The sequence below is a fragment of the Crocodylus siamensis genome, chromosome 1 (genome assembly GCF_052110815.1).
Source record: "Crocodylus siamensis isolate JL-2025a chromosome 1, ASM5211081v1, whole genome shotgun sequence".
Lineage (NCBI taxonomy): Eukaryota > Metazoa > Chordata > Crocodylia > Crocodylidae > Crocodylus > Crocodylus siamensis.
The window spans coordinates 150,972,377-150,991,502 of record NC_143395.1 but is presented as its reverse complement, the minus strand read 5'-3'; the positions used below and the strand labels follow the sequence as shown (position 1 = coordinate 150,991,502).

Genomic DNA, 19,126 nt, shown 5'->3' with positions numbered 1-19,126 from the left:
AAAATTACCATTTTTGGGCCCCCTTTCTGCCTGGGCCCTGGTTAGTCTCCTGGTTTGCCCAGGCCTGTGTCTGGCCCTGCTCCCACCCCACAGACCGCTGCTAGAAGGTGGGGGCGGGTGAAAGAAAAAAATGTGGATCCATCATTACTTAGGGCAGGGATTCACAACATTTAGGTGCCCAAGGGCACATTCACATTTAAAAGAAAAAGCAGTGGGCCTCAATATGACAACATTTTTTGTTGGAATAATTAATTTTACTGATCAGGAAAATTCAGGCAGGCACCTGAATAAGCTTTGGGGGGTGGGGGGGTGATGGCACCAGCAGGCACTACATTGGGAACCACTGACTTAGGGTGATCATATTTCTTGAACCTCACTTCCTCTCTACCTCCTCTCTCTGGCATGCTTGGCCGTTTCTAAGTCCTTGACACACTTCTTTTAGCATGCAACAAATATTTTGTAGCAAAACAGCCTATAATTCTTTATGCTCATAAACACTTCCTGGATCTGTGTCTGTACACTTGAATTATAGGTCTGCAATCTCTGTGTTTGTTTTCTTATTTTCTTGGGGCAGAGACAAATGCTAAAAATACACATTCATTGTCAATTTTCCCCCCTTGCAGATTGGGTCAAAATGGCATCCAAGAAAGAGCTTAATGAATATTGTCAAGCACATGGATTAAAGGTGTTGTATGAGATTGTCGGGGAGGAAGGCCCACCTCATGATCGCAAGTAAGTTCATAATGGAGGCCAGTAGATATCAGTGGATCTTCATTAGTAGTCTGGAAGGTGGTAGGGAGTGCATTTTCAGCAAGTTCACAGATGACACCAAATTGGGGGAGTACGTGCTGGAAGGTAGGCCTAGGATTTAGGGAGACCTAGACAAATTGGATTATTGGACCAAAAGAAATCTCAGGAGGTTCAATAAGGGCAAGTGTACAGTCCTGCACTTAGGATAGAACAATCCCATGCACCAGTGCAGGCTGGAAGCTGATTGGCTAAGCAGCAGCTCTGCAGAAAAGGACCTGGGGGTTACAGTGGACAATGAACTGAACATGAGTCAACAGTGTGCCCTTGTTGCCAAGATAACTAACAGCATACTGGGCTGCATTAGTAGGAGCATTGCCAGTAGATCAAGGGAAGCAATTACAGGCAGTCCTCAGACTTACGACATAATTGGTTCCTGAAAATCAGGTCATAAGTCAAAACCTGGTAACTCAGAACCAATTTTCCCACAGGAACAATGTTACAAATGGGGGATTTGTTCCTTTACCATGCTCGACAGCTGTGTCTAGCTGGTAAGTCTGTTGTGGGGGGGAAGGGGGAGGGAAGTGGCATGGAAGGGCAGATCAATGCCCTGCAGTGAGGAAGGGATTGGGGCTGGGCAAGCAGCGGGAGGGCAGAGCCCCCATTCCCAGTGCCACTGCGCCCACCTAGAGCAGAGTGCAGTGCAGCCCTGGCCCCACCCCAACCCCATGCAGATCAGATGCACATGCCCCCCATGCCCTCCTGGACCAGCAGTACTCAGCGGCGGGAGCCATTCCATGCTATCCCTGAGTCCTGACCCTGCCCCCCCACTCCAGCTTGGCAGCCCCTGTCCCAGCCCCAATTCCTCTCTCACTGTGGAGTACTGATTTGCCCCCTCCCCCCACACCCTTTTCTCCTTTCTTCCCCCAACCACAACAGACTTACCAGTGGACACAGCTGTATCGAGCATGGTAAAGGTGAAACCTGCATCAGAACCTCAAAACAGGGTATCAATTTGCAAATATCGCACATGCTGTTTGTCATAAAGTGAAAAGTTGTAAATTGCGGACTGCCTGTATTTGCCTCTGTTCTGCACTGGTGAGGCCACATCTGGAGTGCTGTGTCCAGTTCTGTGCATCCCACTACAGTGAACAATCTACTAAGTTCAGCAGAAGGCAGCAGAAATGGTTAGAGGGCTGGGGCACATGACATGAGGAGAGACTGAGGGAACTGGGTTTATTTAGTCCATGGTAGGGAAGACCGAGGGGGGCTTTAGTAGCTTTCAACTACTTGAAGGGTGGTGACGAAGAGGATGAAGCTAAACTGTTCTCAGGGGTGGCAGATGGCAGAACAAGGAGCAATAGCCTCAAGGAAAGTTTAGGGTAAATATTAGAAAGAACTTTCTTATGAGGAGGGTAGTAAAGCACTGGAATAGACTACCCAGAGAGGTTGTGGCATCTCCAGCCCTGGAGATTTTTTAAGACTGAGGTAGGCAAAACTGGGATGATGCAGTTGAGGATGGTGCTGCCTTAAATGACCTCCTGAGGTCCCTTCCAACCCTGATTTTCTATGATTTTTGTGATAATGTAAGAATATGTAAGCTGCTAGATTATCATTCTTATGATGATTAAGTGGTGATAGTTTTTAAATGATCCTTGCAGCAACCCCACAACATGTGACCTAAGGTAGGCTCCACCCTCTCTCTGCTGTCAACTTGTAGTAGTGAGACATATCTTCGTTGGTGTTTTGGATATGTATCAAGAGATCCACTCTTGTTGACCACCGTGCAATATGTTTTTTAAGGAGTCCATCTTTCAGAAAGTGTTATCGGAGTTGGCAATCCCTTGATTCAAGGATAATGTCTTCCATGGTTCATTGAGGGGTCTTGAGTCCAGTCCTTGAGCCACAGATCCATCTGCAAAAGTTGGTGGGTCTCTCCACAAGGGAAAGTTGGCTGCAGGATGGCATTTCTGTCTTTTCCCTTTCTCACCTAGAAAGTGTTATACTAAGTGGAGAATATGTATATGTGAGTTGGGGGAAGGGGAGAGAACATATTTAAATAAAAATGTTTCAATGTAAATTTCTAAAACATTTTGGAAAGGAGTTAAATGCGTGAAATCCTTGAATACCGAAGTACTTTCATAGCATAGCATAACATAGCATAGCATAGCAACACTCTGAAGAACAACAAGCAAATCTTTACAAGGTACTTAAGTATATGGCAAGGTTTGGCAGTGTTTTGTGAGCAGTTAATTTTCTTTATTGCAGGTTCACTATTAAGGCTGTAATAAATAAAAAAGAATATCCTCCAGCTGAAGGTCAAGCCAAAAAAAAAGCAGAAGATGCAGCAGCAAAAGCTGCACTGGAGTCTATTGAAAAAGAAGGGAAGGTAAACTGCATATCATGTTTAAATATAAAATAGAAGATGACTTTGCAAAGTAAACAGTAAAATACCATTCTTACATTGGGGTTGGAAAGGCTTTTAAATTTGTCCTCTTCTGATGCATCCTCTGAACCATGGCAGACATCATTTATATTTCACTAAACTGCCTCTGAGTTATGGGTATCTGTTGTATGGCAAAGCCAAAACTAAAAGCCTCTGCATTCCCCTGCCTGCAGGGAGTAAATTTGATCTTGGCAAGGACCAGTTCCCTTTACTGTCTTCTATAGAATGCATCTGTCTATGTGGAGTTTCTCAACTGTGTGACAGCTTTAAAGAAGTGATTTGCAGATATGAAAAACTCCCTTCATTAGTTGATTTCCAAACATATGAAGAAAAACAAAGGCCTGCCATGGAAAGAGACATTGCAAATGAGTCTTTACAAAACAAGAATAATTGCCATGTCAAACCCACATTAAGAGCTTTATCCTGGCCAGTTTTGTAGACCAGCAGTATCTTTGATCTCTATGATACTAAACTAATAGCAGCAAAACAAGCCTTCTTTTACATTGCTTCATATGTTTCTTATCCATGAACTGAGGTGAGAAACTGAAGCATAGTTTTCAGACCTAGTCAACCTTTATCTCTCTTCTGTGACTATAAACAGTATCTGATGAAGTGAATTTGGAGTCATGAAAGCTTGTGCTCTTTATATCTTAGTTAGTCTATAAAAGTTGCATATCGACCCTCTAGAGTTGATATGCAGCTTTATAGACTAAGAGATATATTAGTGGGAACCCCATTGTGAGCAATAATTCATTATGCATAAGCCACCAAACAGTCATCAGACATGAATTTGGTCAGGATTTACATTTAAATAGACCAGTTAATCGCACCTTAAATTGTAACCCAGCCACACTTTAAAGCAATTAATGGCACCATAAACAAGGAATAAGCCACAATAAAGTTGTTCTGCAAAAAATGTATAATAACTTTGTGGCTGATTCCCATCATGCCATTCATTAAATATATGGCTAGGTGCACCCTGTGGCTAGGAGCCATGTCAACTGATCTGGATTCCCATGTGTTCCAGAGGCTGGAACGCTGCAGCTGATGGGGCTACCATGCTGTGCTTCCGTGGCTGGAGTCTCCTGGCTGGGAATGCCTTTGCTGATCAGGTGTGTCCCTGCAGTTGCAAGTAGGGATCAGCTGATGGGCTCCCAGCCTTGGAGATGCATGGTGCAGGAGCCTGTTGTGTGCCCCTGGAGCTAGGAGCCTGGATCAGCTAATGGGAACCCTCAGACAATGTATATTTCATGCTATTTAGTAAATTGCAGCTTTTAAAACTATTCATCCTTTATATATTTTGTAGCCTGAGTGTGCCTCAAATGTACAACCTTTGGTATCACTGCTACCACCAGCACCTTTAGCAGATGTAGAAGAAAAGAAACCATTACCTTCTAAGGTGGACTATATTTCTTTATTGTCCCAATATGGACAGAAGAACCACTGTATGGTTACCTATTCTGAAGAGTTGCAGTCTGGATTACCTCATTTACCAAAGTAAGATGCACTTAATGTTGTTATTTGCTTTTGGTTCTTCCCTGTATTTGGTTCATGGCATCATTTCTTAACACACATTCTTTTATGATATTCTTCAGAAATTCAACCAGATATCAGTTGTTAATAGCTAAAGGACATGGTGATTTAGTAGGTAGAAGAAAAATAAGGAATAGGACATTTTTAGGCTTTAGTTCTAGAAGTTTATTGGCCACAGTTTTTGTATGGTGGAGGTGCTATATTCATAGTTGAAAATACAGATAGAAAATAAGTGAATCACTTAGTGGAATATTGATGTACAGGCAGTCCTCAACTTAGGACTTTTTGAGTTGCAATGAATTTCACTTATGACGTTTATAAATTGGTGCCCTGTTTCAACATTCCAACATGGATTTCATCTTTACAATGGTTCATACTGCATGCAGCTGGTAAGTGGTGGAAGGTGTGGGGCAAGGGAAGGAGTGTCGGGGGCAGATCAATGGCTCCTGTGGTGAGGGAGGGACTGGGACTAGGTTTGGGGCAAGTGCTGCCCAGCTGGGGCCAAGCGGGCGTGGGGAAGGCGGGCACACTCCTTGTCTGGCAGTTCCTGCTGCTGCTCCTGCTGCTGGTCTGGGAGGGCATGGTGGGGTGTGTGCCCCTGGATCTGTGCAGTGTAGGGTGGGCAGAGCAGGGGCTGCACTGCCTGCCCTGCCCCAATTTGGGGCCACATGCCCCTCCCCCCATGCTCTCAAAGCTACGGCTTGTCCGGGGTGTACGGGGGGCGGGGGGTGGCTTGTGCCACTGAGTGCTCCTTGTCTGGAGGCAGCGCAGCAGCTCCGTCCTGTGCCTGCCCTGTCCTGGCTGGGCGAGCAGTGGGAGGGCAGGGGGGGTGTATGCCCCTAGATCGGGGCTGTAGGAGGGCTGCAGCCACCCAGAAATTCAATATACCCCTGCTGCCTGCCTGGAGTGCAGCCTGGTGTAGCCCCAGTCCCACCCTGCACAGATCCAGGGGCACATGCCCCGCCGTGCCTACCTGGATAAGCAGTGGGAACTGCTGGTTGAGTCCCCAGATAAGCAGCATGAAGAGGCAGGAGCTGCTGCCCCAGCTACTCCGCCGTACCCAGCTGGTCCCAGCTGGACAGCGCTTGCTCCATTCCCAGCCCCAGTCCCAGTCCCAGTCCCTCTGTCACCATTGGGGGTTGTTGATCTGTGCCCCTACACCTTCCCTTCCCCCTTCCCTGCCACCACTTACCAGCCACATGCAGTATCAACCGTTGTAAAGGAACCAGTTCCCCATTTGTAACATGGTTCCTATGAGAAAATTGTTTCTGAGTTATGACGTATTGATTTAAGATGTGTTTTTCAGGAACCAATTGCATGGAAAGTCTGAGGACTGCCTGTACTGGAGCAAATGAAGCTCCACTTTTCTAGTTCCTGACCTTAAAAAGGTCAGGTAGAAAGAACCAACACGATATGATTCATTAAAAAAAAAAATTACAGCTTGTAACAGTGCCAGTGTCTGGTCCCCTAAATTCTCGCTTTGTTTTCTGTTCAGTTTTAATTTTGATAATAACTTGACTCTTCATTTATAAGACTCAGTTATTGGCACTTGTGTTATGGTGTTCATAGGGAGCTAGATTAGCCCCACATGTGCTAAGTGGTGACCTTTAAAGGAGAAAATATGTTGTTTGTGAACTCTTTCTTCTTATAATGTATAATCTGGACTGCTTTATTCTTGAGGCTGTAAATCAGGAGTGGGCAAAATATGGCCCACAGGCTGGATTCAACCCACGAGGCCATTCTGTCCGGCCTGTGGGACCCCTAAAAAATTTAGAAAATATTTCTCTGTCTTTGGTTCATGTCAAAAATGACAGAAGCCAGGGGTAGTAGGACCCAGGGGAAGCCTGGCGGGCTCCCACAACTGCAGAGTCCGCCCAACCCTGCCTCGCCAGCCGGAAGCCCCACGAGGGGCTTCTGGCCTGGGACCATCTGGCTTCTCTGGCACCGGAACCTCAGGTAAGTGGGGCAGGGAGGGTGGGCCCTCCCTGCCCCACGGCTGGTGCTCCCTACTGCAGCCGCTTGTAGCCCACGCGAGGCTGTCTTGAGCAGGCACAGGCATCCCCAAGCAGGCTGTGAGCGGCTGCAGCGCGGGGCACAGGGCAGGCGAGGGGCCACTTTTCCCTGGGCTCAGCACCAGCTTGTAACCCACCCCTGCTGCCAGCCTGGGCCCCACGCAGCTCTAGGCTCACTGTCGGGACTGTGCACAGCAGCAGCAGCTGTGGCCCCCCCGCTTGCTGTGCTGGCCAGTATTTGCTGCTGCTGCCCCTCCAGAACTCGTATGCTGGGCAGCAGCAGCCAATGCTGCCCAACACAGCAAGTGGGGGGGCCACAGCTGCTGCCATTGTGGAGCAGCCCCAACAGGCGAGCCCAGAGCCGCTTGGGGCCCAGGCTGGCAGCGGGGCCAGGTTACAAGCTGGTGCTGAGCATGGGGAAAGCAGCCCCTGCTCCGCCCCATGCCTGGCACCCCATGCTGCAGCTGCTTGCAGCCGCCTGGGGTTGCCTGTGCCTGCTCAAAACAAAATGAGGGCAGGCGGTACATGGCAGGATGCCCTGCTTGTGCCCCCTGCTCCCCACACCTGCTTCCCTTTGCCCCCCACCCAGAGCCCCTGCCCCCTAGCCCGGGCTCTGTAGCTGTCAGCAGCTACCCAGAACCTGGGCCAGCTGCAAACATCTGCAGCCTTTCCACCCTGGCCCCCGTCTGTGCCTGCTCAGGACGGCCCCACGTGGGCTGCGAGCAGCTGCAGCAGGGAGTGCTGGCCATGGGATAGGGGAGGGGCTGCCCTTCCCCTGTGCTCAGCACCAGTTCATTCCCTGTGGGCGAGCAGGATGTCAGGGCTGCATGCTACCCCCAGCCTGTACTGCGGGGCTGGGAGGCACTGGGAGTAAGCAGGTGCACAGGTCCCACACCAGTGTCCTGGGGCCAGTGCCGGAGGGGCCCAGAGCAGGGTGGCAGGGGTACAGGGTCCTGGCTGGCAGGGGCTCTATGGAGCTGGGCCAGTTCCCCCCTCTCCCTGCTGGTACAGCCCAACCCGGCTCCACAGACCCCTGCCAGCCTGTGTCCTGCTCTGGGCCCCACCAGTACTGGCCCTGAGACATTGGTTCCAAGATGGTGACCAGGGGGCGGGGCACCTGTCAATGGGCGGGGCTACCTATTAACAGCTTGCCAAAACTGGGTAAATGGCCCTCCGCCTGGAATAATTGCCCACCCCTGCTGTAAATAGAGGACCTCCAGAACAGGTTGGAGCAGGACCACTGCCTCTTGTTAGAACTTTGTGTTAACATTTAGGGTTACCACTCCTTTGAGTTAGATCTCAAATGGCACAGAATATATTCCAGGCTCTGCTTTTGGCAGCATGAAGTGGAAGATATTAATTCTGACATAATCGCTGACATAATCATCTTCCAAGTTCTAAGTGAATAAGGCAGCTTAGTTTGACTTTTTTCAGTAAAAGGTGCATGAAATAAAACCAAACTCAGTGTAGCTTCTGTAACCTTCTCTAAAGGAAGCCTTAGCACAGCAGCTTTTTCTTTGGTATACAGGTTTCCCTCCATTTACGCGCATTCTTTTTATGCGAAATTGCTCCTATGCGATGAGCATATTTAGACCCATATTTCGTCATATGTGAAGTAAACTCACTCTTATGCAATCAGCATAGATGTCCCCCCTCCCCCATCCCCCACTCAAGCAGGTAAGTCTGTGGTGGGAGGGGAAAGGGCTGTGGTCCCACTCACCTCAGCCCTGTCTACAGGAGCCCTGGGAGCGGCCCGCACCAGCTGCCTGCAGCCGCAGGGCTGCACTGTGCTCCACTTGCCCCCACCATGCCTGGGCTCACTCTAGCTCCTGGGCTGCACCGTGCTGCGGTGCAGGCAGTTGGTGTCGGCTGCTCCCAGGGTTGTTCCAGCACAGGCTGGGGTGAGTGTGGACAAATGGAGCCCCCGGTGGCGCAGGGCACAGTACTCACCCCAGCCCCTGCTGCAGCAGCCCTGAGAGCAGCTGACACCAGCTGCCTGCACCAAGGCACAGCACAGCCGAGGACCTGGAATGACTGGGGACAGGCGGAGCATGGTGCAGCCCAGTGGCTGAAGGCAGCTGGTGCCGGCCACTCCCACTGCAGCTGTGGCTGGGGCGAGTGCCGCTCTATTCCCTCTGCTTTGCTGCCTTGTGCAGCCCCAGGAGCAGTGCCACTTCCCCAGCCCCTTCCCTAGTCCCAGTCTCACTCCATCCCTCCCTCCCTCACTGCCATGGGAACGTATCCCTATTTGTTCATTATAAACTGGGTTTGCTTTATGCAAATACAATTTATGCGCCATTCTCTGGCAATGCATGTACAGCATAAATCGAGGGAAACCTGTATTAGTTCCCAGACCTACTAAAAATAGTTTGGGAACTTGGTTGCCTAGGTTCTCCTTTTTGCCAGGTATGGGTCTGAATTTTCCTGTTGCTTCTTTTTATGGTTTCCCAAGTTAGAGAGTGCAGCTACACACTTCTGACCCCATTAGAATATCAGGCAACTGCTGCAAGTCCTCCCTCTGACCAAGTCTGGTCATCTTTAAGAGGCAGGTTTCTTTTCTCAGCTCAACATAGGAGTTTACTAGTTTCTTGTTATTCAAGAGTAGAATACTTGCACCTCTTCCCATATATGATATTGATTTAGGTGAAATGAGAGGATAATTTATTTATTTATTATGGTGGTAGACAGAGGTTACATTCATGAACAGAGACCCATGGTGCCATGCATTGTGCATTCAGTAAAGAACAGTGCAAAGATCAACATGTCTAATTGAAATTATGTGAGAGGCAAGGATTTCTTAGGGTGATATTTTTATTGGACCACCTGTGTAGTTGGGGTAGAGATTGATAAGCTTTTGAATGAAAGATGTTCTTCTTCAGGTCATAATCTAATCTAATCTTAGTTATAGCTAGTGGTCTCATTAAATCATGCTGGAAGTACCCTCCACAGCAGCTCCTTTAAAGTTTTTCATTTCACTGCTTCTTCTCCTCTTCCCTCACCTGCCCCTGATTGCCAGAGGGGCTCTGCTGGCTGGGCTGTTTGCTGCTGATCACTGGGTAAGTAAAAATTATGGCATATTTAAAACCATGTTTTTTGCTTCCCCAGCAATCAGCAGCAAACAGCCCAGCCAGTGGGGCCCCTCTCCCAGGGCAGGTGGTGAAATGAAAAACTCTGTCTGTCTGGGTCCCAGGTCCTAGGCCTGTCGGTTCCATCTATGCCCCCTCTCATGCTGCTGTGCCTTCAGAGGCTCTCTGGTATTGTCCCGCTGGGCATGTTAACTGTTCCCCCCTCCAGGCACTCTGTGATTCCCCGCTCTCGGGCACTATAGGATTGCTCCCGTGGGTGTGCTCGGTGTACCCCCTGCTAGGTGCTCTGGATTTGCCTCTCACAGGATCTATAAGATTGCCTCTCTAGGTGTGCTTGGTGCACCCCTTGCAGGCACTCTAGGCTTGCCCTTCATGGGCTCTATGAGGTCATCTCTCGGGTGTATTAGGTACACCTCACCTAGCCAGTCTGGGATTGTCTATCATGGGCTCGACATGATTGCTGCACCCCATGCTCTGGGTGCTATGGGATCTTCAAGCCATCCTTCACAGTTTCCTCCCTCCCAAACCACTGGGTTCTTCACTCAGTGTCTTGTCCTGCCAAGTCACAGGGCTAAACAAAAGTACAAACACAAGCACTCAGGGCTCTAAGAAAACTCTAACCTGGGTTAACAGCTGCTAGCCATTGGATTCCCTAGCTGTCTCAGGGCCTAGCACACTCACAGTTTGCCTGTAAATCACAGATGCCTCCAGCTCTTCCCTGCTCACCAGATTGCCTGCCCTATATTTCTCCTATGGTCCTGCCTGCTTCCAGTCAGGTAACTCCTTTGGACTTCCTGCAGGTGCTTGCTAACTAATCTGTTTAACTGATTACTTTGGCAGCTCTGCTCTGCCTGTCCTGCAAAACACTCCCTAAGCTGCTTCCCACTTAAAGTAACAGAGTGTCCCAGGCTCTCTGTCACACTTGACTACTGCGTAGGTAAGTCAAGGTAAGTTTTAGAAGTGGGAGAATAGTGCAATGCCCAAGAGACTCTATAGAATCTTATGGGATAGCTGTTGAGGCACAGAGAGGACCAAAAAGGATAAACTTTAGAGAGAGAAACTTTCAATGAAGACTTCAAATGTATTAATAGGTTATACTACTAGCAGCCTTATTAGGAAAATAAACTTGAATGCACAACATTGATAGTTCCTAGAGGTAGCCAATAAAGTGACACTTTCTCTTACTTAGTTTACTCAAAAAGGCAATTAAGAAATAATGCGCTCCCAACTTAACGCTGCCTGCAACTATGAACACTCTAAACAGCATGTTTATGTAATATATCCAAGTTTGCATTTCCATTCCTGCCTGTCTGTTGTGTTCACCCACATGACATCTTGTTTGTACTTCGAGCCCTGTCATACAAACACTTATTTGTGCATGTAACTTCATTCTCATGATACTTTTACTGATTTACTCATAAGAGTAAAGTTAGGTACGTGCATTATGGTAGAACTAGAGAAGAGGTGGGCAATTTATTTTGGCTGGAGGGCCATTTAATGACTTTTCCTGAGCTGTTGAGAGCTGCAAGGGTAGCCCCACCCCTTGACAGGTGCCCGCCCCCTGGTTGACATCTTGGGACCAGTAGTCCCATCCCTAACCCCTGACCTTTGCCACTGGAAGTCCCGCCCCTTGCCCTGGAAGTACTCCTTTTGGGAGGGGAGGATTGCCATCTTAGAACCAGAAAAAAACAAATCATATACTAAAAGTCAAACACCTACTATAATAGGGGTAGGCAACATTTTTTGGCCGGAGTGCTGAAAAAAACACAATGTCTACCTTGGAAGGTGCTGGAGTGCAAACGTGCTGGAGCCCAGAGCAGCTGTTTGTAGTCTCTGGCTGCAGCTGGGCCAAGGAGCCCAGTCTGCTTGCAGCAGGGCTTGCAGCATCCCAGCTGCCTGCTGGGAGCAGCCTGGGCTCCATGGCTGGCAGCAGCTGCTTGGAGCCCGAGCTGGCAGTGGCGTGCCAAGCAAAATGGCCTTGCTTGCCATGCTTGGCATGTATGCCCGGGGTTGCTGACCCCTGTACTATAAGCTATTTTAATTTTTTTACAAAAAAAATTTTTTTGTTATGATTTGTGTTCGCGTACTGTATATAGTTTCATAGTTGGTAGGGTTGGAAGGGACTTAAGTAGATCATCAAGTCCGACCCCCTGCCCTGGGCAAGAAAGAATGCTGGGGTCAAATGACCCCGGCAAGGTGTCTGTCTAGCCTCCTTTTGAAGACCCCCAGGGTAGGAGCCAGCACCACTTCCCTTGGAAATCGGTTCCAGCTCCTAGCTGCTCTGACTGTGAAGTAGCACCTCCTGATATCTAGCCTGAATCTACTTTCAGTCAACTTATGGCTGTTATTCCTTGTTACTCCTGGTAGTGCTCGGGGGAACAGGGACTCTCCCATAGCCTGCTGGTCCCCTTGGCCAGTTTGTAGACGGCCACCAGATCCCCCTTCAGCCTTCTCTTGTGGAGGCTGAACAGGTTCAGGTCCCGTAGCCTGTCCTTGTAGGGCCTGCCCTGCTGCCCCCTGATCATGTGAGTGGCCCTCCTCTGGACCCTCTCCATGCTGTCCACATCCCTTCTGAACTGCGGCGCCCAGAACAGGATGCAGTACTTCAGCTGCGGCCTGACCACTGTCGCATAGAGGGGGAGGATCACCTCCTTGGACCTGCTTGTGATACATCTGTGGATGCATGACAGGGTGCGGTTAGCCTTCCTGACTGCTTCTCCACATTGGCGGCCCATGTTCATTTTGGAATCAGTAATGACTCCAAGATCCTTTTCTGCCTCTGTACTGACAAGAAGGGAGTTCCCCAGCCTGTAGGTATGCTGCTGGTTCTTCTTCCCCAGGTGCAGTACCTTGCTCTTGTCAGTATTGAAACCCATCCTGTTCTCATCCGCCCACCCCTGTAACCTGTCCAGGTCTAGTTGTAGCCTGTCCCTCTCCTCCAGCATGCCCACTTCTCCCCACATATTAGTATCATCCGTGAACTTGAACAAGGTGGTTGTCATCCCCTCGTCCAAGTCGCTGATGAAGATGTTGACAGTGTGGGACCGAGCCCTGAGGGACCCCACTGCCCACATCCCTCCAGGTCGAAAATGGCCCATCTACCACCACTCTCTGGGTGTGGCCCTCCAGCAAATTTGTGACCCATCTGACTGTGTAGGCATCGATGCCACAGTTGCCTAATTTCTTAATGAGAATGGGGTGAGAGACAGTGTCGAAGGCCCCAGAAAGACTATGTCCACCGCGACACCTGCATCCAAGAATTTTGTGACTTGGTCGCAGAAGGCGACCAGGTTGGTCTGACAGGATCTGCCTCAAATGAACCCATGTTGGTTGCCCCTAAGCATATGTTCCCCTGCTGGTCCCTCACAGATGTGCTCCTGGGTAATTGTCTTAAAGAGCTTCCCCAGAACCGAGGTAAGACTAACGGGCCTGTAGTTTCCTGGGTCCCCCTTCCTCTCTTTTTTGAAAATCATAGAATCATAGAAGTAGGGTGGGAAGGGACCTTGTAGATCTTCCAGTCCGGCCCCCCGCCTGGGCGGGAGAAAAACTGGACTCAAATGAGTCCAGCCAGGTAGGCATCAAGCCTCTTCTTAAAGACCCCCAGGGTAGGAGCCAGCACCACTTCCCTTGGAAGTTGGTTTAAGCTCCTAGCCACCCTAACTGTGAAGTAGTTCTTGCGGATGTCTAATCTAAACCTACTCTCCAACAACTTGTGGCCGTTATTCCTTCTTATGCCAGGGGGCGGTAGGGGAAATGGGGTCTCCCCCAAAGCCTTCTGGTTCCCTCTAGTGAGTTTATAGACAGTCACCAGGTCCCCCCTCAGCCTTCTCTTGTGAAGGCTGAACAGGTTTAGGTCCTGCAGTCTTTCATTGTAGGGTCTGCCCTGTTGTCCCCGGATCATGCGGGTGGCCCTCCTCTGGACCTTTTCAATGTTGTCCAGATCCCTCCTGAAATAGGGCGCACAGAACTGGACACAGTACTCCAATTGTGGCCTGACCAGCGTTGCACAGAGGGGGAGGATCACATCCTTGGCCCCACTTGAGATGCATCTGTGGATGCACGACAAGGTCCGGTTAGCCCTGCCAACCGTGACTTCGCATTGTTGGCCCATGTTCATCTTGGAATCAGTAATGACGCTGAGATCCCTTTCTGCCTCTGTGCTCTCAAGAAGGGAGTTTCCCATTCTGTAAGTGTGCTGCTGGTTTCTACTGCCCTGCATTTGTCAGTATTGAAACACATCCTGTTTATGTTAGCCCACTCCTGTAACCTATCCAGATCTTGCTGCAATCTTTCCCTCCCAACTAGCTCACCTCACCCCAAATTTTGGTATCATCAGCTAATTTAAACAGGTTGCTTTTCACCCCATCGTCCAAATCTCTGATGAAGAAATTGAACAGCGCGGGCCCAAGGACCGAGCCCTGAGGGACTCCGCTGCCCACTTCCCCCCCAGGTTGAATATGACCCATCCACCACCACCCTCTGAGTATGACCCTTGAGCCAATCTGCAATCCATCTGACTGTGCAGGCATCAATGCCACAGTCGCCTAGTTTTTTAATGAGGATGGGATGGGAGACGGTGTCAAAGGCCTTGCTGAAGTCTAGAAAGACTACGTCCACGGTGACACCTGCATCCATTGCCTTTGTGACCTGATCATAAAAGGGAATCAGGTTGGTCTGACATGACCTGCCCCTAATGAAAGTGTGCTGGTTGCCCTTGAGCATCATCCCTGAAGCCGGCCCATCACAGATGTGCTCCTTGAGGATCTTCTTAAAGAGTTTCCCTAGGATAGAAGTAAGACTGATGGGCCTGTAGTTGCCCGGGTCCTCTCTCTTCCCTTTTTTGAAGATGGGGAACACGTTAGCTATCTTCCAGTCATCTGGCACCTGGTCCGAGCACCACGAGTGCTCGTAAAGCCGTGCCAAGGGCCCTGCAATAACCCTAGCTAGCTCCCTCAACACCCTGGGGTGGAGAGCATCTGGACCCGCTGACTTGAACACATCCAGCCCCTCCGGAAGCTCTCTAACCTGGTCCTCCCCAGCCTGAGGTCTGGAGGCGTTTCCCTCAAGTCCGTCTTGCATCACAGCAGGGAAGTCCCGGTCCCTGCACAAGAAAATGGAGGTGAAGAATTGGTTAAAGAGGTCCGCTTTCTCCTCTGGCGCAACCACCAGATTGCCCAGCATATTTTGCAGGAGCCCCACATTACCCAGTGCCTTGTTCATCCTCCCTATACATTTGAAAAAGGACTTTTTATTATCCTTGATCTTGAACGCTAGTCCTAGCTCTATGTCCGCCTTAGCTTTCCTGACAGACCCCCTACAGGCCTGAGCAGAGGAGGTACACTCCTCTTTGGAGATAGCACCCCACTTCCACCTGGTGTACGCCGCCTTTTTGGCAATCAGGCATTCCCGGACGCCCTTGGTATGGGACCACATTGGCCCTTTTCCAGTCTTTCAGCACATCACCAGAGCACTGTGAGTCATGAGCGCTCATAAAGCTGTGCCAGGGGTCCCGCAATGAGCTCTGCTAATTCCCTCAGCACTCTGGGGTGGGGATCATCAGGACCTGCTGATTTGAACACATCTAGTCCCGCCAGAAGTTCCCTGACTATGTCCTCACTGACCCTGGGCCTGGCAGTGCCTCCCCTGGATCTGTCAGGAATCCCGGTGGGGGGGTGCCCCGGGCCCTGCTCAAAAAAATGGAGGCAAAGAAATTGTTAAAAAGGTTAGTTTTGTTATCTGGTGTAACCACCAGATTTCCTAATGTGTCCTGCAGAGGCTGTACATTACCCGGTACCTTCTTTTTACCCACTATGTATTTAAAAAAGGACTTCCTGTTATCCTTGAGCCAGGTTGCTAGTCCCAGTTCCATCTCTGCCTTAGCCTTCCTAACAGCCCCTTACAGTCTTCAGCAATAGAGGTATAATCCTCCTTGGTGATGGCCCCTCCCTTCCATTGGGTGTGCGCCTCCTTTTTAGCTTTGAGACATTCCTGGTTGGTTTTGGTGAGCCATGGGGACTTTTGAGCGCTCTTGCCCACTTTATTCCGCATTGGGATTGTCACCCTTTGGGCTTGGAGGATCATCTCCTTAAGGAACAACCACTCTTCTCGGACTCCCAACTCCCCTCCCCTCTGGGATCTCAGTGCCTCCCCAACTAGTCTCCTTACCTCATTGAAATATAGAGGTGATTGCCTAAAAACTCCAGAAATAATCTTATTCCTATATATTGTGTGTGGGGCAAAGGGCTGTGTGTATGGTGGGGTGTAAGGGGGGTTTGTGATGGGGTGTGGCTGTGGAGCGGGCAATAGGATGGGGGACTGTGGGGACCCCCCACACCCATCTCCCAGTGGCAACAACAGCAGGTGGAGGAACTGGCCACCTCCTGCTGCTGCTGCCAATGAGGGCTGTGCGTCATGCAGGAGAAGGTGTGGGGGTGTGTGTGTGTGGGGAGTTCCCTACACCCTCCCTCGCACCCATACCCTGCCCACCGGAGGTCTGTGTCCCTGCTGCCCCGCTAGGCATGGGTGCCACGTTGCTGCCAGCTCCAGCTTCAGCTCTACACTTCCTGCCCCCACCTAGCTGTAGCTCCGCCCTGCTCTGCTACTTCCCTACCTCCTGCATAGTGTGAGTAGGATGCTGGGGAAGCCAAGCAGGTCTCCCAGTGGCTGCAGCAGCAGCAGCTTTGCAACTAAAGATACATGAACCAAGTAAAGTCACTAAAGGACAGAGTTCAGACAAATCTTGGTGCCATAAACCTGGTGCCATAAACCAAGCTAGCTCCATAGATAAAAATATTTTTCTTTACTTTATATTAAGTCCAAAACTGATTGATCTGTTGGGCTGTAATGATCCCAAGGTAATTTACTTCAACATGTTTGATGGGAGAATTGTATCAGGGTATGGACATATTAAGGTATGCACATTTGCAAGTGTTTCAAAAGGAGAGGAGGAACTCTTGCTACAAATATAACAAAACAGCTCCAGCTTTAACACTGTTTCACCAGGGTTAAAGTTGGCACTGCTTTGCTATGTTTGCATTATTCCCAGTTTGTCCACACATAACTTGTTAGAACGTAACAGCTGCTGCACACTTTCAGTCATCAGCTCCCCTTTTCGGATGTTCCCCTTTTTGAAACGGCTCTAAATGTGTGTCCATACCCTCGAAGTCGTCTTGTGACATTAGGCTTAGAAAGAGGCATTTCCAAAAACAAAATGGAGAAGCTAGTTAAAAAGACCTAAAATCAAAGGAACAAAAGCTGAATTTCTCAGACTTAGGCTGGGGTCTGTTCATGTTGTGGACACCTTTGTAGTTACAGAAATTACCAAATTAGTAAATCACAGAAAATGAAAATCCACTCCTACTGGACTCCATACCAGCTTACCAAAACTGGTCAAGTGGCCACACCTGGCATATCATGAAGAGTGTGCATGTGTATTTATATGTATCAGGAGCAGGAAACTTCCAAAATACTTGTTAGATCATCAGGAAATAATGGAGACAATAAAGTAGGCTAGGATTCTACAGAGCTGCTAAGCAGTTTGGGCCGTGTCTTCACTGCAAAAAGAGAAAAGCTAAACAAAACAACAGTTCATCCATACACTGAATTATATCAGTATAAAATCCTAACTTAAGATAGTTGTGTTAAACCTCAGGTTGTGGAGGCCCTAGCTATGCTGATATATTGTAGGATCACTAAAGCCCATGGGGTTGTTTGTGTCAGGGCTGTCCAACTCATGGCCTTTCACCCATATACAACCTGCAAGGGGTTAATTTGTAGTCCATGGACTCCTGGCTGGATGCCAGTCCCTATACTACTCTGGCTGCTGCTGCTGCTTGGGTCTCTGGGCTCCCTCTCCCTCCTCTTCTTTTGCTTCTATTTCCTGCCTCTGTGCCTGGGAGCAGGACAGGATGGTGTGGCCTAAAGGGCCCAAGCAATTGTTCAGTGCAGTAAGGTGGGCACCTGTGCGGCGTGGCTGTCACAGGCCAGCTGGGCACTGTGAGTATATCAATTTAGCCACTTGGCTGTTTGGTTCCAGGTTGAGAAAGCAGAGTTGGGAGTAAAACAATGGCAATTTTATTATAGCTTTACACACACAACAGTTAACAGAGAAATAAATGCAATAAGCAGATAATGCAATATTAAAGAGCTAATAGTAAATAATAATGGATAATAACAACAGATAAATAGATCAATCTGTTGCAGGCCAGCTATGCACTGCGAGAATATCAGCCCCTGGGCTGTTTAAAACAACAGATAGACAGACATGGGTTGGCAACTTATTAGCAGTCCCTCAATGCCAGGTAGTGTGCCAGGTGATTCCAGCGAAGTCAGCTGTCCCCGATCAACGCTGTCTGAAGGATTAGCGGGGAAGGTCCCTTGATCAGGATCCGATCCTCACTCACACCAGGAGTCCGGAGTCTGGGCTTGGAACATTGATTTCCATCCTGTTCCCTTTTTTTTTTCTGTTGGTCACCTAATGCATGCACTTTTTCTATCTCGTCTTATGCTAATTTGCTGGCCTTAGGGCCGTTCACAATCTTGTTTTATAGATATTACCCTATGGGATTAAAAGGTGTTAAAATTATTATAAAAGGTTACTACCCAGATTTGGGTTTATCCAATAAGCAGATTGCAACACAGCATCTTCAGGTTTGAAATTAACATTACCCCACCTAAATCCAGCCCTTTTAGAACTCTCTATGCTTTTTTGAGATGTCCTTTTCTGAAATGTGCTGGATAAGCTAGGTAGTTGAATCCAGTTTTTATCATCATCAAGGCTAAATTCTGAGCAAGAAAGAACTGTTAGGTCAGCTAATTTCACAGCCATAGCTTTGTCTTTGAGGCCTAATCAGTTCCACAAACAGAAGTTACATTTGCGGGTTACAAAAATACAAGCCTTATATTAGACAAAAGTTCCAGATGCCTCTAAGAAGCACATATTTATTGCTTATTAATTTCTTTGGTTTTGGCTGTCATATACGGCTCATTGGCAGGGAGTGCTGGTGACATGGGAAGTTGGAAGCCTATATAACATGTGACCCCTTCCCATGGTCCACATGAGTGCAGTCCCTGGCTGCTCCAAAGTTGGATAACTCTGATTTATGTAATTAGAATAAAGTTTAGTGTATTTGTATTAGTTTTTGGAATCATCTGGGTTTGGAATCTTCCCAGACGACAGAGACATAGAGGGAGAGAAAGCAAGCGAGCATACTTTAGGCTCCATCTACATGTTAAACTTAAGATGTGATTAATGGGTGATTAATCACTACTTAAGTGATCACCTTGCCACACAGTCAATCAAC

At 48.8% G+C, this 19,126-nt stretch overlaps 1 protein-coding gene across 1 annotated transcript in view; it reads left to right on the top strand.

Moving 5' to 3' along the window:
- EIF2AK2 (eukaryotic translation initiation factor 2 alpha kinase 2) overlaps positions 1 to 19,126 on the top strand; it is a 43,786-nt gene that overhangs the window by 700 nt on the left and 23,960 nt on the right. The window contains exons 2-4 of the mRNA XM_090045379.1: positions 624 to 732; positions 3,016 to 3,136; positions 4,500 to 4,690. Of these exons, the coding sequence (XP_089901505.1) occupies positions 635 to 732; positions 3,016 to 3,136; positions 4,500 to 4,690 (410 nt within the window). The 5' untranslated portion in view covers positions 624 to 634. The remainder of the gene's footprint in view (positions 1 to 623; positions 733 to 3,015; positions 3,137 to 4,499; positions 4,691 to 19,126) is intronic.